Source organism: Glossina fuscipes, unplaced genomic scaffold (assembly GCF_014805625.2).
Source record: "Glossina fuscipes isolate IAEA_lab_2018 unplaced genomic scaffold, Yale_Gfus_2 3, whole genome shotgun sequence".
In the NCBI taxonomy this organism is placed as follows: domain Eukaryota; kingdom Metazoa; phylum Arthropoda; class Insecta; order Diptera; family Glossinidae; genus Glossina; species Glossina fuscipes.
In genome coordinates, this window is record NW_023998417.1 from 8,930,678 (window position 1) to 8,950,254 (window position 19,577).

The following is a 19,577-nucleotide window of genomic DNA, read 5'->3' on the forward strand; positions in this document are numbered from 1 at the left end:
AATGCCCCATTTTATGGATATAACTGTTAGCAAGAAAAAAACTCTTATTTATTATCATTAGTCGTTTCTAAAATCAAACTTTTTTAAGTTTTAAGGTCAATCCAACCAATCTTTCATATATTGACATTTTATGGGGGTAACTGCTCCTATTTTTGAGCAATTTTTAATAACCGGGCATCGGCCACAAGGCATTTGTATTAATCCAGCTGGAGGCAAGGGTGACTCAATAGCTCTATAAACATATGCTCCATCTGATACAAGTATTCTTTCAGCTTTCCCATCATAAACTACAGTTTTGAGTATGGTTTCCAAATCATCTTCATCCAAATTAACCTACAGCGGATCATATAAAAAGTTTGTTTTAATATTTAAGAATTTTGAAGTTACCTTGCTGATGCCCACGTCTGAAATATATTTATGAACTTCTTTTACGGAGCAGCACGATAGCTGCCTAACGGCGAGTGGACCATCTCGTCGTTCTTCCGCTTTTTTACGTTTCTCCTGTAAAAAGCGTAGACACTGTTGATTCAGGACATCGACAAATTCCGCTTCAAAGTCTTGATCTTGATACCATGCGCCACCAGAAACTGAACGATCAGGTTCTAGATTGTATAACATGTATACCTTCTTTTTGCTGGCCTAAAATTATGGATGAAATCATTTGGATTGTTTCTCTTTAAGTCGTTTTGCCTTACGTTCACGGATTTTACTGCTTTGATAAGTTTCTTTGTTTCCAAATTTTTAAGTATTTTATTCAGTTGAGTCATATTTAGATTGGATTGCAAGCGTATATCTCGTATCCAAATGCCCTTATTACCACCTTCTTCAATTATACCGTAAACAATTTTTTCTTCATTGTCGGCGTCTTTCGGTAAAACGCTTTTTTTGGGTTCTTTTGAACGATAAAAAAGTTTCTCGCCTTTTTTTAACAATTCTATTGTTCCTTGTTGTAATAATTTATTAAGCCCTGCAAGATGCGACTCAGGTGTAATATCCGGTAAACCTTTCAGCAAATCGTCATTGCTAGCTCCTGCCGGTATACTTTGAATCAAAGCCAATAGCTGATGTGAAACATCATCGCCGCTACTCATGATGCTTGAAAATACAAAAAAGATGTTTTTAATCAATCATGAAAAAGCATAGAAAAAGTTACTTTCTTTTTGATTCGAATTCCGAATATCTACCAGTAAAGTCGAATCTCTATTATAGGCATTGAGCAAATTTTCTATTGATATCGTCTTTGGATTGCGTGGAACTTTTTGGTCCTCTTCGAGCTATTTTCGCAATTCGACTATTTTCAAAATTATTCTTTAAGTTACCGGGCCTATATGCATTTTTATATCAAATTCCAGAATGAATCGGCCATTATCTATTAGCGTGTGTGCTTTATTCGAAATCTATATAGATTTAACAGCAAAAAGCTGGGATTTTTAAATTTCCTTTATTCCAGTTTTTTGATTTAAAATCATATGTTCTTTTTTCCAAGTTTTAAGATTACTGAAAGAAACACTTTTTTTCCCAAGAATTGTGCGTTATCAATTCTTTGGGATTTTCTATCTTCCCAAAAAAAAAAAAAAAAAAAAACCGGGAAACAGCACAAACTCTCGTTATTAATCTCAGTAATTAGTATTCTATATAATGTTTTATGTAATAAATTTATATAAATGTCGATTATACCGAATCCTTACTTTCAAAAATCCTAAAAACTACACAAATAACACAGTTTACATGCGGCGCCTAAAGCGTTAAGGAAAACACATGATCTCGTTTTTTGCTCTTACAAACGTCAATTCGTTTGTCGAAGCCGCATAAGCAACATCAACACAAAATTACAAAGCTTCCTAGTTATATAAATAATAGTTGGTCCCCAGTAGAAAATGTCACTTACCGATGATGAAACTGAGTCGACAGATTTTGAAAAACTCGGCGAAAATAATTTTCAACGCATCCGAAATAAAATAACAAAGGTAATCGTTCGCTACACTGCAAATATGCAAATGATATTTTTCACTTAATTCTTAGAGTGGCCATCCTTCTGTTTAGCTAGAAATTATGTTCAGTATTGCCTACATATTGTAATGTTTACTAGCAGTATTAGATTGGCACTTTTTATTCAAAATAGCAAAGCAAAGTTTAAAGTGATCAAATAAATCTGGTTTATTTTGTTTTCCCAATATTTACAACTACTCTGATTAGAGGACACCGAATGACTCATACTTTTCTTTCATAGATGAGTTATGCGGACGGTGTAGCTGACGGCGAAGAAAGCGTTTTTCAAAGTGCTTTTGATCAAGGTTACAAAGAAGGTTTAAAAGCTGCCTTTGAAATAGGTAAATTTAAATATTTCTTCAATCATTTGGATGATAAACTGACTTCAGAGGATTTGCTAAGAGAAAAGGAAAAGTACCTGAAGATGAATGTTAAAGAAGCCAAAGAACATAAGCAATTCATTTCTTTAAATAATAGAGAAGAGAATGTGAGCGAAATTTCGGAAAAGCAAGAACAACACGTGGATAATTTACTAGCGAAATTCAAAGCCGAAGTTCCGAAGGTTGTAGATTTATTGAATGCGACTTGAATTTTTCTCAATAAAGGCTTAAATTAAATTAATAAATTTAATATATTTTATATTTCATAAGTATAAAGAAAGTAATGCTTTATAAGTAAAGGCCTTCAGGAGTCCCCTCTTTTTTGCGATACAGCACACTTTCCTTAGATTTTTTAAAATCTTCGTTAGTAACTTTCATACGACGCTCACGCAGAGCCATTAAACCAGCTTCCGTACAAATAGCTTTAATGTCAGCGCCAGACAAGTCATCTTTTGCCATAATAAGTTCACTGAGATTGACGTCTTCTGCTAAGGTCATACGAGATGTATGTATATTGAATATACGTCGCTTTGTTTTCTCATCCGGAAGAGGGAATTCAATCTTACGATCAATGCGACCAGGCCTTATAAGGGCAGGATCTAAAGTTTCTATACGATTTGTTGCCATTATTACCTTTAAAAAATAAAATTTAGACCAAGTTTTCCTTAATTGAATAGAAATTAATTATAAAATCACCTTAACATCTCCTCGTGAATCGAAACCATCCAACTGATTTAAAAGCTCCAACATAGTCCTCTGAATTTCTCTCTCACCTCCTGAATTTGAATCATAACGTTTCGTGCCTACTGCATCAATTTCATCAATAAACACTATGGAAGGAGCATGTTCTTCAGCTACACGAAATAGTTCTCGGACTAATTTTGGACCGTCGCCAAGATATTTCTGTATTAACTCGGACCCCACTACTCGCAAAAATGTGGCTGACGTCTGATTGGCGACAGCTTTCGCCAAGAGCGTTTTACCGGTTCTGGAGGTCCATAAAGAATAACTCCTTTGGGTGGCTTAATACCCATTTCCTCATAATATTCTGGATGCGTAAGTGGCAATTCCACAGATTCCTTAATTTCTTGAATTTGTGTGTCCAATCCACCTATGTCGGCGTATGTTTCCTGAGGTGCCTTTTCTAATTTCATTACTGTAACCATAGGATCTGTATCATCGCTCAATACACCGACCACAGCGTGAACTTTATGATTCAAAAGCACTGAGCAACCTGGTTCTAATTGATCTTTATCAACAAAGGACAAAATGCTTACATAGTGTTCTGAACCAACACTAGTGGACACTATAGCGTGATTATCATCAATGATTTCCTCTAAATTTCCTACTGACATGGGGGTTCCACGCAAGTCATCGACCTTAGAACGTTCTTCTTCATTTTTTTCATCTTGTGGTTTTAATCGTTCTTGATTTCTAATGAACTCATCCTCCATCATAAGATAATCCTTGATTCGTTCGAGTTTCAATAACTTTAAACGACATCTAGTATGAGGTGTGACTTGTGGCAACTTCATAGCGGCATCGGGACCCTTCACGCGACGTTTCTTTTTACCAACACGGGTAGGAATTGGAGGCTCATATTTCTTCTTTTTGTCTTTATCATCTTTCTTATCTCCCGAAGCGCCCTGAGCCGATTGATTTTGACCCTATCGAATGATAAAATTTTTTGTTAATAATTTATATTTGTTAGTTGAAAAGCCGTACCATTATTGATAGACTATTTGCAAAATTGTTCACAAAAACCTGTCAATTTCCTTTAATAAAACAAATATCTTGCAAACTAAACTTTCTGTTTAGTAGAAATGTTTTTACCAGTCATGCCGAAGCAATCAGTATTGCCTAAGTTAAATATTATATTTTGAAAGCTATTGACAATAACGATGTTGACACAATAAGGCCTTATTCCTACTTTCGTCTTGTGACTTGAATTTTGGCGACTTTTTATAAAAGAGTATGGGAACTACTACATCGCATGGTTTTGCATATATATTTACAAATAAAACCAAAAGAAAACTAGATACAAGAAGAGTTGAGGGAAGTTTATTTTGAGAAATGAAAACAAGTGATAAGGGCAGTGCTATTTTGCTTTGAGTATTATATTGTGTAGAAACATGTTGGCAAAAAATCTTCCTTCCTTCAAAACGAGAGGGTTTGTGATTTAGATTGCGACAACGATCTTTTCTTAAAGAGAAATGAGAAAAAAAATCACGAGCAAATACAATACAAAGAAAATTTTAACAAAGAACGCCGGCCCATTTTCTATGACACACAATATCGGCTCTTTTCTTTCTGTATTTGAAACATGTATATATTTTAAAACTTAAAATGGAGCCGATAGCCTGTGTTGCTAGTGCTCAATGTCTTTTTTTAGTCTAAGAATTCATTTCATTAGTCTAAAATTGAAATAATAATAATAATAATAAAACTTAAAATGAGAATTCTTTTTTATGTTATGTGATAAAATATAATAAACCTGGCAATACTAGCGAATGCTGATTGCGTTGTTGGATTTGCACCGAATAAAAAAAAAGGGAGAAAATTCAATTACATGTACTACAATTTCTAAATAATACGATAATAAAGTTGAGTTTCATATTTGAGATTGAGAGGTGATTATTTGGAAACTTCTTCGCAAATTTTTCTAATAATAAATAGTTCTATTGTAGTAGATCTATAAGAAATAATATAAAAATACAAAAAACTCGAAAAGTCGAAAAAAGAAGTGAAGTGTATCCCACATACGAATAGAAAAAGAAAAAATCGGAGCAGAACATAAGCAATGGCCGAAGTTGAAAAAATATCTGCTGCCATAGTGAAAACAACTTTAGTGACAGCTGAAAATTTAGTTACGAGCGGAGGTGATGGAAAAGGTGTTGATATTATCAAAGGTAATAGTGGATTACCAACATCCGTCGAACTAGAGCCATCCCCCGTGCAAGAAAAGTCTAGCAATTCGCATCCTCATGACTCAGAGTACGATACGGCTAGTGATTTGGAAGGGGACGAAGAATATGACGACGAGGATGAAATTGATGATAGCCTCACTGAAGATGATACAGACTCTGATGAAAACGATGATGTGGTTGATCTTGATGAAGCTAGTCGTACACAGGATAAGGAAGGTGAAGCTCAAAAAAAAGTTGATGAGGATCGAAGTAATCCTCAGTATATACCCAAAAGGGGTACTTTTTATGAACATGACGATCGCACAGCAGAAGGTGAAGTAGAAAACATAAGTACTGATAGTCAACAAGGAGCTGAAGGGTGTGCTTCTGGTACAGCAACCTCAACTGTGGGTAGCGGCGGATCGAAGTCTATTCAAAGTCCAACAATTTCAGCAGCTTCAAAGGCGATGAAGAACTGGCAGCCAGCCTCAACTGTAGATCGATGGTCGCATGATCGTTTTGATCCCAAGGAACAAGCTCCCAAATCACGCGCCGAGCTAGTATCAGCTTACGGATACGACATTCGCACTGAAGATGCCCCACCGAAGGCACGTAGAAGACGTCGTTACGGACGTGGGCCTAACAAATACTCACGTAATTGGGAAGATGAGAGCGCCTACTTGAAGACCAATAATAAGGAGCGTCGACCACCCAAACCAACCGATTTTCCGGCACTCAATGAAAAGTCGAGCAAATCCCGTAAGTCGCGAAGACCCCGCGAAGAAAAAGAAAATCGTGTAGAACGACGCCGAAAAGAGGGAAAATTTGAAAAAATGGAAAAGCCATCGATTGCTGGTCATCGTCCAAATCATTCTGATGATAACAAAGAACGCATGGAAGACAGATTCGACAACAAACATAAGAATAACTTTAGAGGTCAAAGTGGTCGCCAAGTACCCATGGAGTTCAAGCAAAAGCAAAGAAAGCCTAATCAGAACAATGTTCAACAAGCACCAGTTGTTAATAATTTTAATAATCGCTTGGATCTATCAAATCAACGGGAATCTAGCTCGGGCAATACCCACCAACAGCAACATGCGCAACAACAACATCAGAACGTTTTAAAACATGGTCAGACCGTTAACAAACATCAAGCGAATCAATCGCAACAACATATCGATGTTTACAATAATAATAGCAATGCTAACGTTGTCAACAAAAAGATTCACGAGCATAGTTATCAAACTATGCAAGTATCTCAACAAGAACAACATCAGCAAGCGCAGCCTATATTTAATCAATTGAATCGCCAAACTGTTCAAATTCCGAATAAAACTAGCACGACCTTGAACTTGTCACAACGCTTGCAATTGGTGCAGAATCGAAATGATCCCAGTCACGTTGGCAGTGTTCAAATGCACGCTTTAGCTACGCAAAATCAACATCAACAGCAGCAATCGCATATATTAAACTCACAGCAACCAAGCAATTTGATGATGAATACACAACAAGCGCAAAACGTTACTCAAGAGCAACGTGGTCCGCCAAAACGTTACTCCAGTTTAAGGCGTTCACAGCATGAGGCTCAGCATATAGCCGAGCAGCATCAACTACAGCAGTTGCATATGCAGACTCAGCAGCCGCAGCCCCAGTTAATACTTCCTGATCAGCATATGTTGCAAGCAAACTTGATGCAATTGTACCATCAAGAGAATATTCAAGCCCAGATGCAGGCTTTACAAGTTAGTCAAAGTTCCGCCGGCGCAAAGCCTAATTACGCCACCGTGCCCACGCCAAATGCATATCCTGCTGCCGCTCCGGCTCCGACAGCGTACTATGTAACTTCTCCAGATGCTTATACTGCTGCCACAACTAGTGCGCAGACTTCACAGTCCGGACCCTATGGTCAACAACAACAACCATCAAACTATCTGCCCCAAAATCAAACTTCTGGGGCCGCCTCATTGGCACCCACTCAAACATCTGCTGCTCCTTATGGATCTGGAGCGGGTGTTGGGGTAATTCCACAGTCGGGTGCTGCCACAGGAACTCCCACTAACTATCAAAACTATAACACGGTGGGAGGCACCACGTACTTCGTGCCTCCTCCGGCTCAAGCCGCTGCACGCCAAGTCGTACTACCACAGAGACGTCCAACCAATGCGATACCCATACTGCCCCCAACTGATAAAACCAAGCCACCTGCCCCTCAACAACAGCAGCGTTCAAATGAATCTAAAGAAGACAATAAGATTCCTGTAACCATTGCCGTGTCTCAAGGTCTAGCGCCTCCCATTGGCAGTGCAGAAAATATTGATCGCATCATTGATAATATGTTTGTGCAGAGGCCGGCCTTCCAACCGCCAACTACAACTGTATCCTCAATCGCTACGCCATCGAAAATGTCGTCTAATGAAACTCCTTTAACTGATAGTAGCAATATTTCCATTTCTGACAACAACTCACAGAACAATGAAAAATTTAGTAATAATCTTGTAAACGAGAATATATCAAAATCGAATTCGGTTGAAAGCAGTACTAATAACACGGTGGCCCCACAAGAATGAGAACTGGACTACTATATCCACAACGACCATCCGCACCATAATCTACATCCACTTCTCAATAAGAGAAAATATTTTTAAGAAAACTCGAAAAAAAAATGCAGTAATCATTACGGAATGCGTATTATGAAAGTTGCTTATTCTGCTGAACAAATCTTTTTTTTTAATTCTTGTTAATTATGGTATGTCATTCATATTGTTAATAATTTTAGATCGGGTGATAAATTTCATTTGCAACGACTTACAAAAATTATTAAGAAATAATGAAATCAAAATGTTAACGCTTTTTCCCTTTTTTTATCATTATATTTATATGATTTCTCCTTTAATGTTTTCATGCAGTTTTTCTTTCCACCTGAATTAAAAAAAATATTGAAAAGATTTATATATAAACGGTTAAGAGAGAGGGGGAGAGGAGGTTATTTGAACAATTATTAAATCTTTAAAATTTCAAACAAATCAATGCTTAAATAAAGATTACAAATTTCAGCTAAACATCTTCGATCCACAATTTGCGCTTAGTCTTGCCTCTTGTTTGGAGAAATGTTATAATAGAAACATATCGCTTCAAAAAACCATATAATAAATATTGAACAATTTCTCAGTCGTACGTATATTTTCTTTGAATCATATGTATTTTTAAAAACTTTACTCAAGGCATTGAATCCATCTGTGGTTGATTTGCCAAATTAGGAAGAAGAAGAAAATAAATTTAAAATGTAGAAAATGGCAACACTGCTCATTTTTCTGACGAATTTTGTCGTAATCAGGAATTAAAATATTTTTGTGTTTAAAAATAAAGAATTAATTGCAGTGGAAAACAAATTAGTCTGTTTTAAATATGTCTATGTCTAAAACTACAAACACGTACAATCGCCAAAATTGGGAAGACGCAGAATTTCCAATCTTATGTCAAACATGTCTAGGAGACAATCCTTACGTTCGAATGATAAAAGAACGGTACGGCAAAGAATGCAAAATATGCACGCGTCCATTTACTATATTTCGGTGGTGTCCTGGTGCTCGCATGCGTTTCAAGAAGACTGAAATTTGCCAAACATGCGCCCGTTTGAAAAATGTGTGTCAGACATGCCTGTTAGATTTGGAGTACGGTTTGCCTATCCAAGTGCGTGATGCAGCCCTAAAAGTGGTTGAGAATTTGCCACAGAGTGAAGTAAATAAGGAGTACTACATACAAAATATAGATAAGGAACTAAAAGATACCGATGGGACTGAAGCAATTGGTGTCGTAGGGAAAACTTTAGCCGCCAGTGATATGCTTTCTAAGCTCGCTCGAACAGCGCCTTATTATAAACGTAATCGCCCTCACATATGCTCGTTTTGGGTGAAAGGTGAATGCAAACGTGGTGAAGAATGTCCATATCGCCATGATAAACCAAATGAACCGGATGATCCATTAAGTGAACAAAACATTAAAGATAGATACTATGGTCGCAATGACCCTGTCGCCGAGAAGATATTGAAAAGAGCTGCTTCGTTGCCAACGCTCGACCCGCCTGAAGATCGCAACATCACGACTCTATACGTAGGAAATCTTCCTGAAGATATAACGGAACCTATGATACGTGATAATTTTTATCAGTACGGCGAAATTCGCTCTATTGCTTTAGTGCCACGTCAGCAATGTGCATTCGTGCAATATACGAAACGATCGGCTTCGGAACTTGCGGCTGAAAAAACCTTTAACAAACTTGTGATTGGCGGACACAAAATAACAATTAAATGGGCGCACTCTCAAGCCAAGCAGAGTGTAGCTAAGACGGATCGGCGTTTTGAGATTAATGCTATACCACCGCCGATGGCTGCTAGTAATCCAAATGATTTCTTTAATTTGCAACAAGAGCAAGTCACTGTTCTACCGCCTGGCATGAAATTACATCAAATACCACCAAGCCTTATTCCTGCTTCCTCATACCAAATGTATTCGCAGGCATATGCCGCGCCTTATTCCATGCCATCTGGAGCAGCGGTATTAAATTCTATACCACCTCCACCGGGCAGCGGCGTCTCAAATCAAATTCATTATCCAAGCCAAGATCCTAGTCGTTTAGGGGCAATTAAAAAATAACCTTGCTAAGAAGATTAAGAAAATGAAGAGTTTAAAGAGAATTCGGATTTTAGTTTTATCGAATAAATATGCTTTGGTTAAAAATTTCTACATATACCGATAACTACTTGAAAACACTTAGATCTACCTAGAAAAGAATCTGTCCATCTCTAAATCGAATCTGTGGAATCGTATATAACAGATATATCCGTTTCGGCGTAAACCTTTGATAAACGCGATATTGCGAATTGTTTCATATGGGCAGTGGTGAAAATGTAAGTTTATATTGTCAAACTATAAATGTTCGAAGAAATGTAATTTAGAACTGTTACATGGTGACTTTTACATCACAGATATGATAAGATAAATTATTTAAAAAAAATTTGCCGTTTGTCTGCGAGTGACAATTGATGATCGACGAGTTTCACTGATAGTTATATTAAAGTAAATAAGGGAGCGGAACCTGCGACAAAACGGAGAGTGAGACGCCGCTTGTTTTCTTCCGGGTTTCCGCGATTAGCATCACAGGGACTGGCTCATGCTCGTCTGACAAGTCAAAGCTGTAAGCCTGATTACCATTCCAAACTTCTTTATTTTGCTCAAAATGCCCATATCGACCGAGTGTTTTATTGCCTTTCCTATTTCCGGCTTCTCCTGCACCTTCGGACAGTTCGTTGATTGTTTTTTTTGAATTGATTAGAGCTTCGAAAATTCTGGGAATCAGTTTAGATCGCTCCATTTTCTTCGTAATATGAAAAGAAATTGAAAATCTAATTATTATAGTGATAGTTTGTTACTGAAATCGGGGAATAAATTATATTTGGTTTCCGGCACTTGAATAAAGTAATGATCCATGTAACGAGCGTTCTTATAAATTAGTATCTCTTGCAAAATTGCATCTGTACAAATTTTCTTACTAACTATTAGGCGCCGCATGCCATGTTGACCGTAGCTAGACGACCTATGCCCATATCTTTGTGCAAATCTGGAAAAAGAATTGTATTATTTGCAAAGTCAAGCGCATAAATAAATTGAAATCAAAATGTACTCATGTAATAAGGCCCTTTCTTCTTTCGTGAAAGTGGGCTCAAACTGAAGCTCCCGGATATCGTCAGAATCCCTATAATTTCTCATCAATTGTCCACAGTAATTGCGATCTAAATTGCTAACCTCATTTCCCAAACCGGTGCGATCATTTTTCAAAAGATAGCTGTGATAATAAATAAGAGTTTTTACATCAAATTTAAACAAATATGTAAAAACTTGCCTCACAGGGTCCTCTCGACCTTGTTGTTGTGAACCTAAACCTCCACCAGACCAACCCATCATTTTCATCATTTTATATCCTTTATTAGATGCATCCAATTTTTTATCGTCAATGCTTGTTTGCGTTTTAACAATGCCGCATATTAATTGATTGTTCGATTTTTCAATTTTGATAGTATCGCGGTAAGGATTTTGCTAATGAAAATATGTTCCCTGTACTATTGCCTATTGCCATACTTCCTACTTACTTACTTTGATGCTGTAGCAATGTTTTTGTAATATTTCTAGGGCTTGCTTAAAAGCACTTGCTTTAGAAGCTTTTAGATTGTCCTCACAAGCGCCAGCCACAAAAACATTGTTTACGTAAATTTCTGCTCCCCTTAATTATTATAAGCGAAATTTACTAAAAATGGAGGCATATTAAAAAAATTCAATTTGTACTTGCGTCCACTTGGGTCCAAATAGTCTTTTTCCGTGTAGGGCATATTGGAACGTTGAGCTGACTCGCGCAAGCAATTCCTTCCACCTTGTAAAAAAACTACAAACTTTCCAAACTTCAAATTTTCAAATAAATCAATATTTTTGAGCGTTTTTGTCAATGGACCTAATTGATTGTCAGTTTTATTACTAACATCGCAGCGTTCATTGGATCCGTTGGAAATCGAAGCGTTACTTTTGATATTTATGCATGGTTCTGTTTTGCGTCCTATATTTAGAAAAAACAACAAAAAAAAAAAAAAACTCGTTAAATATTCCTTTATTTCGATCTCACTCGTACATTCAGATTAAAAGCTAAGTTTATAAACATTTTAAGTTTTTCTTCTACCTTTAGCGCGAGCTTCAGCCGCATCAGATGCAGTCACAAAGGTGCGCTTTAAGCGATTAGCACGTTCCGCTCGAAAATTTTTAGCCACATCTTTCGACAATTCTGCAACCATCCGCATTGTTTCGGCAGGATATTTGCAACCCATAAATTCCATATTAGTAAATACCTGAGCCAAACAAACCAATTTATCTTCAGGAAAATTTTTCTTATGCATTTCTATAAATCGTCGCTTTAATTGCCAATGGTCATCCGGCTCGAAGTCTTGATGATATTTTTCAATTTCCCAATCAGTGGAAAGCTCGTTTGCTCCTTCAATTTGATTCGAATCCACTTTCTTTTGTCTCTGCCTTTTCATTTTCGATATTTATCTTTAAAAGCTAGTACACGGATAATTAATTTGTTCAATACCTTTGATTTAGTTTATTTATTAAATTTTAATAACGTTCCGTTCTTATATTGTTTCCTTATGAATTAACATTGGCAGTGTTGCCAATAAGTGTTTTCTAGCAAATGAAATCGCATGTGGAAGAAACGATTGACAATGGTTCGACAACCAATACAAAAGGTGGACAGATTTCATTTGATATAACTATAGCACTTAATTTATAAAAAAAAATCAACCAAGCTGTTGCTACATTTAAACCTTAACACGAAGAATCGCATTCCATTTTTTATCTCTGGACCAAGGCCAAGAAGCCAATAAATAATTTTACGAATTTTTAATGGATGCAGTATCCACCCTGTGGGTATTTGGAAAGCTGCCTTCTTAAGGCAAATAAGAAATAACTGGAATCGAACAGATAGTTTAAAAAAGGTTGCAGATTTTTTTAGAACAAATGACAATGAACGCTTGATTGTATGTTTGACAAGAATTGGTTTTATCAATTTTGATTTAAGAGACTAGAAAATAATAGTGGGCGATAAAGATTCTGCCAAATAAACATATTTTTCCATTGCGAAAAAAAGGAAATTGCCTCTCTTCAGGATAACCTTTATAGGAATAGATAGAAAAAAGTTTACAGTTTGTCTACGGGAATAAAAATGTCGCATACTTCCACTCCATCAATTGCTCCCTCCATTAAACGTTACCGAAAAACGCAGGAAGATGGTTCTCCGCTACATGCAGAGAACGATGAAGATAAAGATGAAGATAATTATGTCCCATACGTGCCGGTTAAACAGCGCAAGAAACAGCAATTAATGAAATTAGGTCGAATAGTTCAGCTAACGGCTGAAGCTGCTCAGCCAAAATCATCCAGCGAAAACGAAATTGATGAAGACTCACAAAATGCAGCTGATCACGAGATATGGGGCCGAAAATATAATATAAGTTTGTTGGATCAGCACACAGAATTAAAGAAAATAGCCGAGGCGAAAAAAATTAGTGATGTTGAGAAACAGCTGAAAGAAGAAGAGAAAATATTAGAAAGTGTGCAACAGCAAAAAGCTCTTATGGGTGTAGCTGAATTAGCTAAAGGCATACAGTATGAAGATCCGATTAAGACCGGTTGGAAACCTCCGAAATATATAATGGAAATGTCTGAGCAAAAACGTAACAGTATACGCAAACGTTTGCGAGTGTTGGTCGAAGGCGAAGACACAGCGCCACCCATACGCAGTTTTAAGGAAATGAAGTTCCCCAAAGGAATATTGAATGGCTTGGCAGCAAAGGGAATTAAGAAACCAACCCCTATACAAGTGCAGGGTATACCTACAGTGTTATCTGGACGCGATTTGATTGGTATTGCTTTTACGGGTTCCGGAAAAACATTGGTCTTTGCATTGCCAATTGTAATGTTTTCGTTGGAGCAAGAATATCGTCTGCCTTTTGTGAGAAATGAAGGGCCTTATGGTTTGATTATTTGCCCTTCGCGGGAATTGGCCAAACAGACTCACGACATAATAGCGGTAATCATAAACTCTTTCATTTGATTTTAATACTCATGAAGGTCTTGGGGTCCCAAAAAACCACTTTATATATTAACATTGTTAACGTTAAAAATGGACAAAGTCAGATTTTGCCAAACCAAGCAGAGCCTTATCTTGAGAGATTTACCGAAGTTTGGTAAACGAAAGCAATTGCTGGTCATATAACGTTCCCGGAGGGATGACGACATACTGTACGCATATTTGGTTGCTAAAAACTTAACGATCCATCTAATATATACACATATTTCGGTTATTATGATTAATAGAATATGCCATATACGGGTTATTGATGAATATTTGGAACAATGACAGCATTAACTTTAGCGGGGAAATTTCTCATTCATTAGCAATTATCTGCCTTTAATTACTAATACTCCATAACAACTCTACACATAACTTTTAATTGTTGTATCCTTAATGTAACATGAAAATAGGAGGATAGGATTGAGATCTGACATATGTGGAAGATTTTCCAAATTGTACAGAGACTATAGTCACATCTTGCCCATATATACTTAGAATTTATAATAATTGATTGGTTTTTACAGCATTATTCGCGTCACTTGCAACAAAGTGGAATGCCTGAAATTCGTTCCTGCCTTGCGATAGGAGGGATACCCATATCAGAAGCTCTGGATGTCATAGCAAAAGGTGTCCATATAATGGTTGCTACGCCAGGGCGCCTAATGGATATGTTGGAAAAAAAGATGGTCACTCTGGATATATGCCGATATCTATGCATGGATGAAGCTGATCGTATGATCGATATGGGCTTCGAGGAAGATGTCCGCACAATATTTTCGTTTTTTAAAGGACAGCGGCAAACTTTATTGTTTTCGGCTACTATGCCAAAAAAGATACAGAATTTCGCTCGCTCTGCTTTAGTTAAACCAGTCACAATTAATGTAGGTCGTGCCGGCGCAGCATCAATGAATGTTATACAAGAAGTTGAATATGTTAAGCAAGAAGCTAAAGTTGTCTATCTTCTTGATTGCTTACAAAAAACTGCTCCACCGGTTTTGATATTCGCTGAGAAGAAACAAGATGTAGATTGTATACACGAGTATTTATTGCTAAAGGGCGTTGAAGCGGTCGCAATTCACGGTGGTAAGGATCAAGAAGAGCGATCTAGGGCGGTAGAAGCTTATAGAAATGCTAAGAAAGATGTTTTAGTAGCTACCGACGTTGCGTCAAAAGGATTAGATTTTCCCAATATACAACATGTCATCAATTACGATATGCCAGAAGATGTAGAAAATTATGTGCATCGTATTGGACGTACGGGTCGGTCAAATACCAAAGGCTTAGCTACGACATTTGTAAATAAAACGACCGATCAATCGGTGTTGTTAGATTTAAAGCATTTATTAATTGAGGCTAAACAAAAGGTGCCAGATTTTCTATCAGAATTATGCCCCGAATCTGAACAATATTTGGATTTGGGCGATTCGCATGGTTGCAGTTATTGCGGCGGTCTTGGGCATCGCATCACCGAATGTCCTAAATTAGAAGCCATACAAAGCAAACAAGCCTCAAACATTGGCCGCCGAGATTATTTATCAAATACTGCAGTTGATTATTAAATTTAAGCAAATTTAAACCAGTGATACCCCAATCAACAAGTTTTACATAGTCATTAATTCAAAATTAATAGTTACATAAGCCTAGTTTCAAATCCACAATCGAATTTTGTTAGAATTGATAGACGGATCGATGTGCACGTGCAGATTGATGGTAAGTGTTATTACTATATATCAAGTTGATGTTCTTACGCGTGTAAAGAAAGAAGATGAAAAGGATAATATTTAAAATCGTATCCTCCGCAAACTTTGTTTACAAGGTCGAAGATGTGTAGGTAAATGTTAATAGAAGAGATGTAAATTTGATAACCGTCAGAGAAAATTTGTTATGTCTTTCCCGACTAGCGCGTAAATGGTGAATCTTAAAAGATAAGAAATTTATATCTAAATTAAAACAGATATTGGATAGAGTGATGGAACGAATGACACGGTAGGAAAAGTTAACTTAAATATATGATGGTTGCTTTCCTTTTCTCCACAAAATAATTTTCTCGTTTAAGGTCATTACTTTGGCTTTATTTATTCTTCATTATGCTTTCGTCGTAGTTTGTCGATTGACCAGTTCCGTTGAAGATCGTTTTATTTATAATTTAAATATAAAACTAATTAATGCGAATGCAAGTAAGTTCAATATACATTCAAGGCTTATATGTATGCATATTACATGCTTTCTACATTTTTATGATTTTTTAAAAGTAACGTGCAACCATGACATAAAATTGTCCTTCTCCCTTTTACTGTAATGGCTGAAAAGCTTGGCCGCCGTAATAATTTTTAAATCATTTTTAGTTTTTAAACTACATCAAAGGTAAAAATTAGTAAACACTATGCCCATATCCTTTTACAATCGATATTTAGTTTCGTTAACATTTTATATTTGATGTTATGTAAGTTACCAAAGTAATTGTACAACTCTGCGATTGGCCGTTACACACGAATAGAAAGTATTCAAAATTCATTATTGAAAATTTGTTTGATTCTAGAAAAAAACCTATATTATATTTTTAACCGATTTCCGTGTAAATATTAAGTTTCTGTGAAAAATATTGGACCAGACTTCCAATAAACATAATATGATTTACGTAAACGTACAAGTTCTTATCAATAAAATGCTCTTTCTTTCTTGTTTTTTTTCCTTTGAATTTCGTCTTTTGATAATGTTTAAAAGAGTAAATTTAAAAAAAAAAAAAAAAAGAAAAAAGAAAGAAAGGAAATATTCTAAGAAAAACAAACTTTTACTGATTGTACCACATATTGCTGCGTAGACTTTTTGAACTCAATCGAGCGCTTAACTTAATAAATATAAATAATAAACGATAGCTTTGCTTATAGATTTAGTTTCTCAAAACCGCTCGAACAACTCGTAACAATCTCAGCTTAAAATCGCATACTACGAAATTGAAAACAAGCGAACAACAAGCGAAAAAGCAAAATAACATTTTCTATTATATCATCTAACTGACCAGGTAGTGTTTTGTGAGTTTAAAAGCGTTTTCTAATGACAATTAAGGCAAACCCGTGTCGCGTTTTTTTTTTTGTTTTTGATTTTACCGTCTTTTGACACTATTTTAATATATGTGTACATGCTCGAGCGTAACGGACTCATCTTGACGATTATTTAGATACAACCTTATTTGTTACATCAATCAAGTTCGTCAGAATATTTGCATCTTTTTTATTATATTATATATATTGTGCATATGAAGAAAAGGTCTACGGAAAATCATGATTATTATCATAGCATAGTTAATTTTAAATAATTTTTATTTAAAGTTAAGGATAATCTAAATTTGTGTAATGACTTGTGGAGAAAGAAAAGTGAAAAGAAACGCAATCCTTAATTTGTTAAAACACATAATTATTCTTATTGCTTATGGTTAATCTACGAATTTGTTCCAAATAATTATCTTTCTTTCTTTCCTTTTTACAACCTTTTAAAGGTAAGGTAAAGTAAGGACGCAAATTGAATATTGTATAAAACGAATAACAGACAGTGAGTAATGGTTTAAACTTAATGCAAACGGACAATAAATAGCAATCAATTCACAGTTCAGTTTTAAGTGAAAACTGTGGTGCATGGAAAAATTGTTTTTACAATCTACTTACGATAATCTCTCCCAGAATTGCGCGATGTTTGCACTTGTAACTTGAACCTGAACAAATACTACTTTCTTACTGCTCTACATATAATTCTTCCTGGCAACACCGTGCTCATATATGCAGAGCATATCCTCTTATGTGATCCTTTGAGCCGTTGGCAAAAAAAGCAATCAAGCTCTCGATACCCAAGTTGAGAATTACAATTTGAAATTGAGGAGTTCTGCGGGAAAGCTTGACCAATTGTAATTTATTTCCTTTCAACTTTTAAAAGCTTGAATTCTTATAAACTTTTGTAAGCTTATCGTAAAACAAAATCAGCTTAAAATTTCTACTCAATCTGAAGTAGTGAATTCTATCCATACCTAGAGACGGATTGTATATCTATAAACTTTCTAAAAATTTTTCCAAAAGCTACCGTAATTGTTTCTTCCTTGTTTGCATATATCTTTGCTTTTTTTTTTGCTATTAATGTTATTATTCTCTTTTTTTAAATACACACATATTGTATTGAATGCTTTGTCCAGTTAACGTACTACCGCATTATAAATAATCTCTGACAGATGCATTATTCTTTATGATACAGGAACGATGTAGACAAACGAATTAATGAACTTATTTACCTTTCAAGTTTACATAAGTGCATTGTTGTCATATATATATATATATATATATATATATGTAAGGCATTTTGTAATTTATTCCATGCTACATATTCGTTATATGTGTTAAATAACCCAGTCAGTCAGTTATTGCTGTTGTCGTTGCCAATTAAAGTTTTGTTGTGTATTTGTGCATTTATTTGAACACTGCTTGACATTGACCGCTATTGCAATTATCAAGACCATTGGAAATTATACATACGTACTTGATTTGTGTGAACGACGAACATTTTTTATCATATTGCCGACATAAAGTGGAAGAACAAAGAGGGTATCTTTCTTATATTCATTATTGAAAGAGCATTTGGGTTTATGCACGCAAAAGGATACTTGTAAGAGTAATAAGATTTGATCGTTTGTCGACCTTTGACGCACCTACAAATGACTTTATAATTTAAAATGTTTTTGTATTAAACATATATCGTAAGATAATATTCTTAGTTGTTTGATTCTTTAATGACAATTGAAACTTTGGTTGTGAAAAGAGAATTTGTTTTTGAAATATATTTTCTTTATTTGAAATCATAATTGAAAAATTAAATTTGAAGGACATTGCGAGCAATGGGCTCAAAAGTTACGATGCTTAAGTAAATTATTGTCAGATTAATCATTGAAGAATTTTAGATGTGAGGAGTTCATCTTCTATTGCAAATGATTATCGATAAAATCTATTCAGGATAGTAATTCCGCTTTCCTGCATTTTACTTAATAAAATTCGAACTTGCTTGAGTTTTTCCAATAATCACATAACATACGCTTTGCATCATACTTTTATGCGGAGGAGTAGGTACACTCATAAAGTCAATCTTTTTGCCTTAAAAATTTGTAAAAACAGTAGTGAGCTTAAGTCAGTCCTGTAAAGAATTAGGTTAGTAGGATTTCTTCTTTACTTAATATATTTTATATTATCTGAGATATTCCCGATTGATTTAAGTCTGTAAGTCTAAGAAGTTCGAACAATTGAACACAGCAAGCCGGCTCTTAGCACACATATGTTATTCTTGATTGATTTCGTTAAATTAAATTTATACCTGAATGTAATACAAATGCAAGCATTATATATATATATATATATATATATACACTTTTTTTTTGTTTTACGTCAATTTTTTTTGAGTGTCAAACAATTCCTCTCTTGTTTTGTTTTTAACATTTTTATTAACTAGTAATGTTTTCTCCATTTATTATTATCTTTTAGATTTTTAATTTACTTTTCTCATACATTTTTTGAAATTGAGTTCGTCATATCGAGAGAGTATATTGCGTTAGTCATTGCGCTTGGGTGAAAATACAATAAGCAAATCATTAAA

At 35.3% G+C, this 19,577-nt stretch overlaps 7 protein-coding genes across 10 annotated transcripts; 4 read left to right on the forward strand and 3 right to left on the reverse strand.

Annotated features, from left to right (window-relative positions):
• Positions 1–10: 10 nt before the first annotated feature.
• On the reverse strand, positions 11–1,971 carry LOC119634904 (probable DNA-directed RNA polymerase III subunit RPC6). 2 transcript variants are annotated; one of them, XM_038029328.1, is made up of 5 exons: positions 1,889–1,918; positions 1,154–1,397; positions 696–1,095; positions 388–639; positions 11–333 (listed from the first exon to the last, which is right to left on the reverse strand). In XM_038029328.1, the coding sequence occupies exons 3-5, from the start codon at positions 1,089–1,091 to the stop codon at positions 97–99; spliced, it is 885 nt and encodes a 294-aa protein (XP_037885256.1). In that variant the 5' UTR covers positions 1,092–1,095; positions 1,154–1,397; positions 1,889–1,918; the 3' UTR covers positions 11–96. The 2 variants fall into 2 exon arrangements, with proteins under 2 accessions (XP_037885256.1, XP_037885255.1); XM_038029327.1 differs by lacking the exon at positions 1,154–1,397 and having other exon boundaries at positions 1,889–1,971.
• Positions 1,792–2,662, forward strand: LOC119634905. Its single transcript, XM_038029329.1, has 2 exons — positions 1,792–1,967; positions 2,231–2,662. The coding sequence occupies exons 1-2, from the start codon at positions 1,878–1,880 to the stop codon at positions 2,576–2,578; spliced, it is 438 nt and encodes a 145-aa protein (XP_037885257.1). The 5' UTR covers positions 1,792–1,877; the 3' UTR covers positions 2,579–2,662.
• On the reverse strand, positions 2,595–4,254 carry LOC119634902 (26S proteasome regulatory subunit 4). Its single transcript, XM_038029325.1, is given in 4 exon segments — positions 2,595–3,002; positions 3,066–3,358; positions 3,361–4,036; positions 4,095–4,254. Coding segments are annotated over 4 exon segments (1,317 nt in total). The 5' UTR covers positions 4,098–4,254; the 3' UTR covers positions 2,595–2,657.
• Positions 4,255–4,891: 637 nt separating this feature from the next.
• Positions 4,892–8,038, forward strand: LOC119634965 (protein CASC3). Its single transcript, XM_038029424.1, has one exon. The coding sequence runs from the start codon at positions 5,170–5,172 to the stop codon at positions 7,840–7,842; it is 2,673 nt and encodes an 890-aa protein (XP_037885352.1). The 5' UTR covers positions 4,892–5,169; the 3' UTR covers positions 7,843–8,038.
• A 490-nt stretch (positions 8,039–8,528) lies between these two features.
• LOC119635176 (pre-mRNA-splicing factor RBM22) lies at positions 8,529–10,014 on the forward strand. The gene has a single exon (XM_038029818.1). The coding sequence runs from the start codon at positions 8,681–8,683 to the stop codon at positions 9,926–9,928; it is 1,248 nt and encodes a 415-aa protein (XP_037885746.1). The 5' UTR covers positions 8,529–8,680; the 3' UTR covers positions 9,929–10,014.
• Positions 10,015–10,266: 252 nt separating this feature from the next.
• On the reverse strand, positions 10,267–12,483 carry LOC119635174. Of its 3 annotated transcripts, none has more exons than XM_038029814.1 (7): positions 12,000–12,483; positions 11,615–11,879; positions 11,426–11,552; positions 11,175–11,368; positions 10,956–11,117; positions 10,829–10,892; positions 10,267–10,649 (listed from the first exon to the last, which is right to left on the reverse strand). In XM_038029814.1, exons 1-7 carry the CDS (start codon positions 12,352–12,354, stop codon positions 10,347–10,349), a joined length of 1,470 nt encoding a protein of 489 aa, XP_037885742.1. In that variant the 5' UTR covers positions 12,355–12,483; the 3' UTR covers positions 10,267–10,346. The 3 variants fall into 3 exon arrangements, with proteins under 3 accessions (XP_037885742.1, XP_037885745.1, XP_037885744.1); XM_038029817.1 differs by having other exon boundaries at positions 10,532–10,649; positions 10,825–10,892; positions 12,000–12,476; XM_038029816.1 differs by having other exon boundaries at positions 10,560–10,892; positions 12,000–12,478.
• Positions 12,484–12,859: 376 nt separating this feature from the next.
• LOC119635173 (ATP-dependent RNA helicase abstrakt) lies at positions 12,860–19,573 on the forward strand. The gene is made up of 3 exons (XM_038029813.1): positions 12,860–13,907; positions 14,477–15,662; positions 19,466–19,573. The coding sequence occupies exons 1-2, from the start codon at positions 13,041–13,043 to the stop codon at positions 15,509–15,511; spliced, it is 1,902 nt and encodes a 633-aa protein (XP_037885741.1). The 5' UTR covers positions 12,860–13,040; the 3' UTR covers positions 15,512–15,662; positions 19,466–19,573.
• Positions 19,574–19,577: the final 4 nt, after the last annotated feature.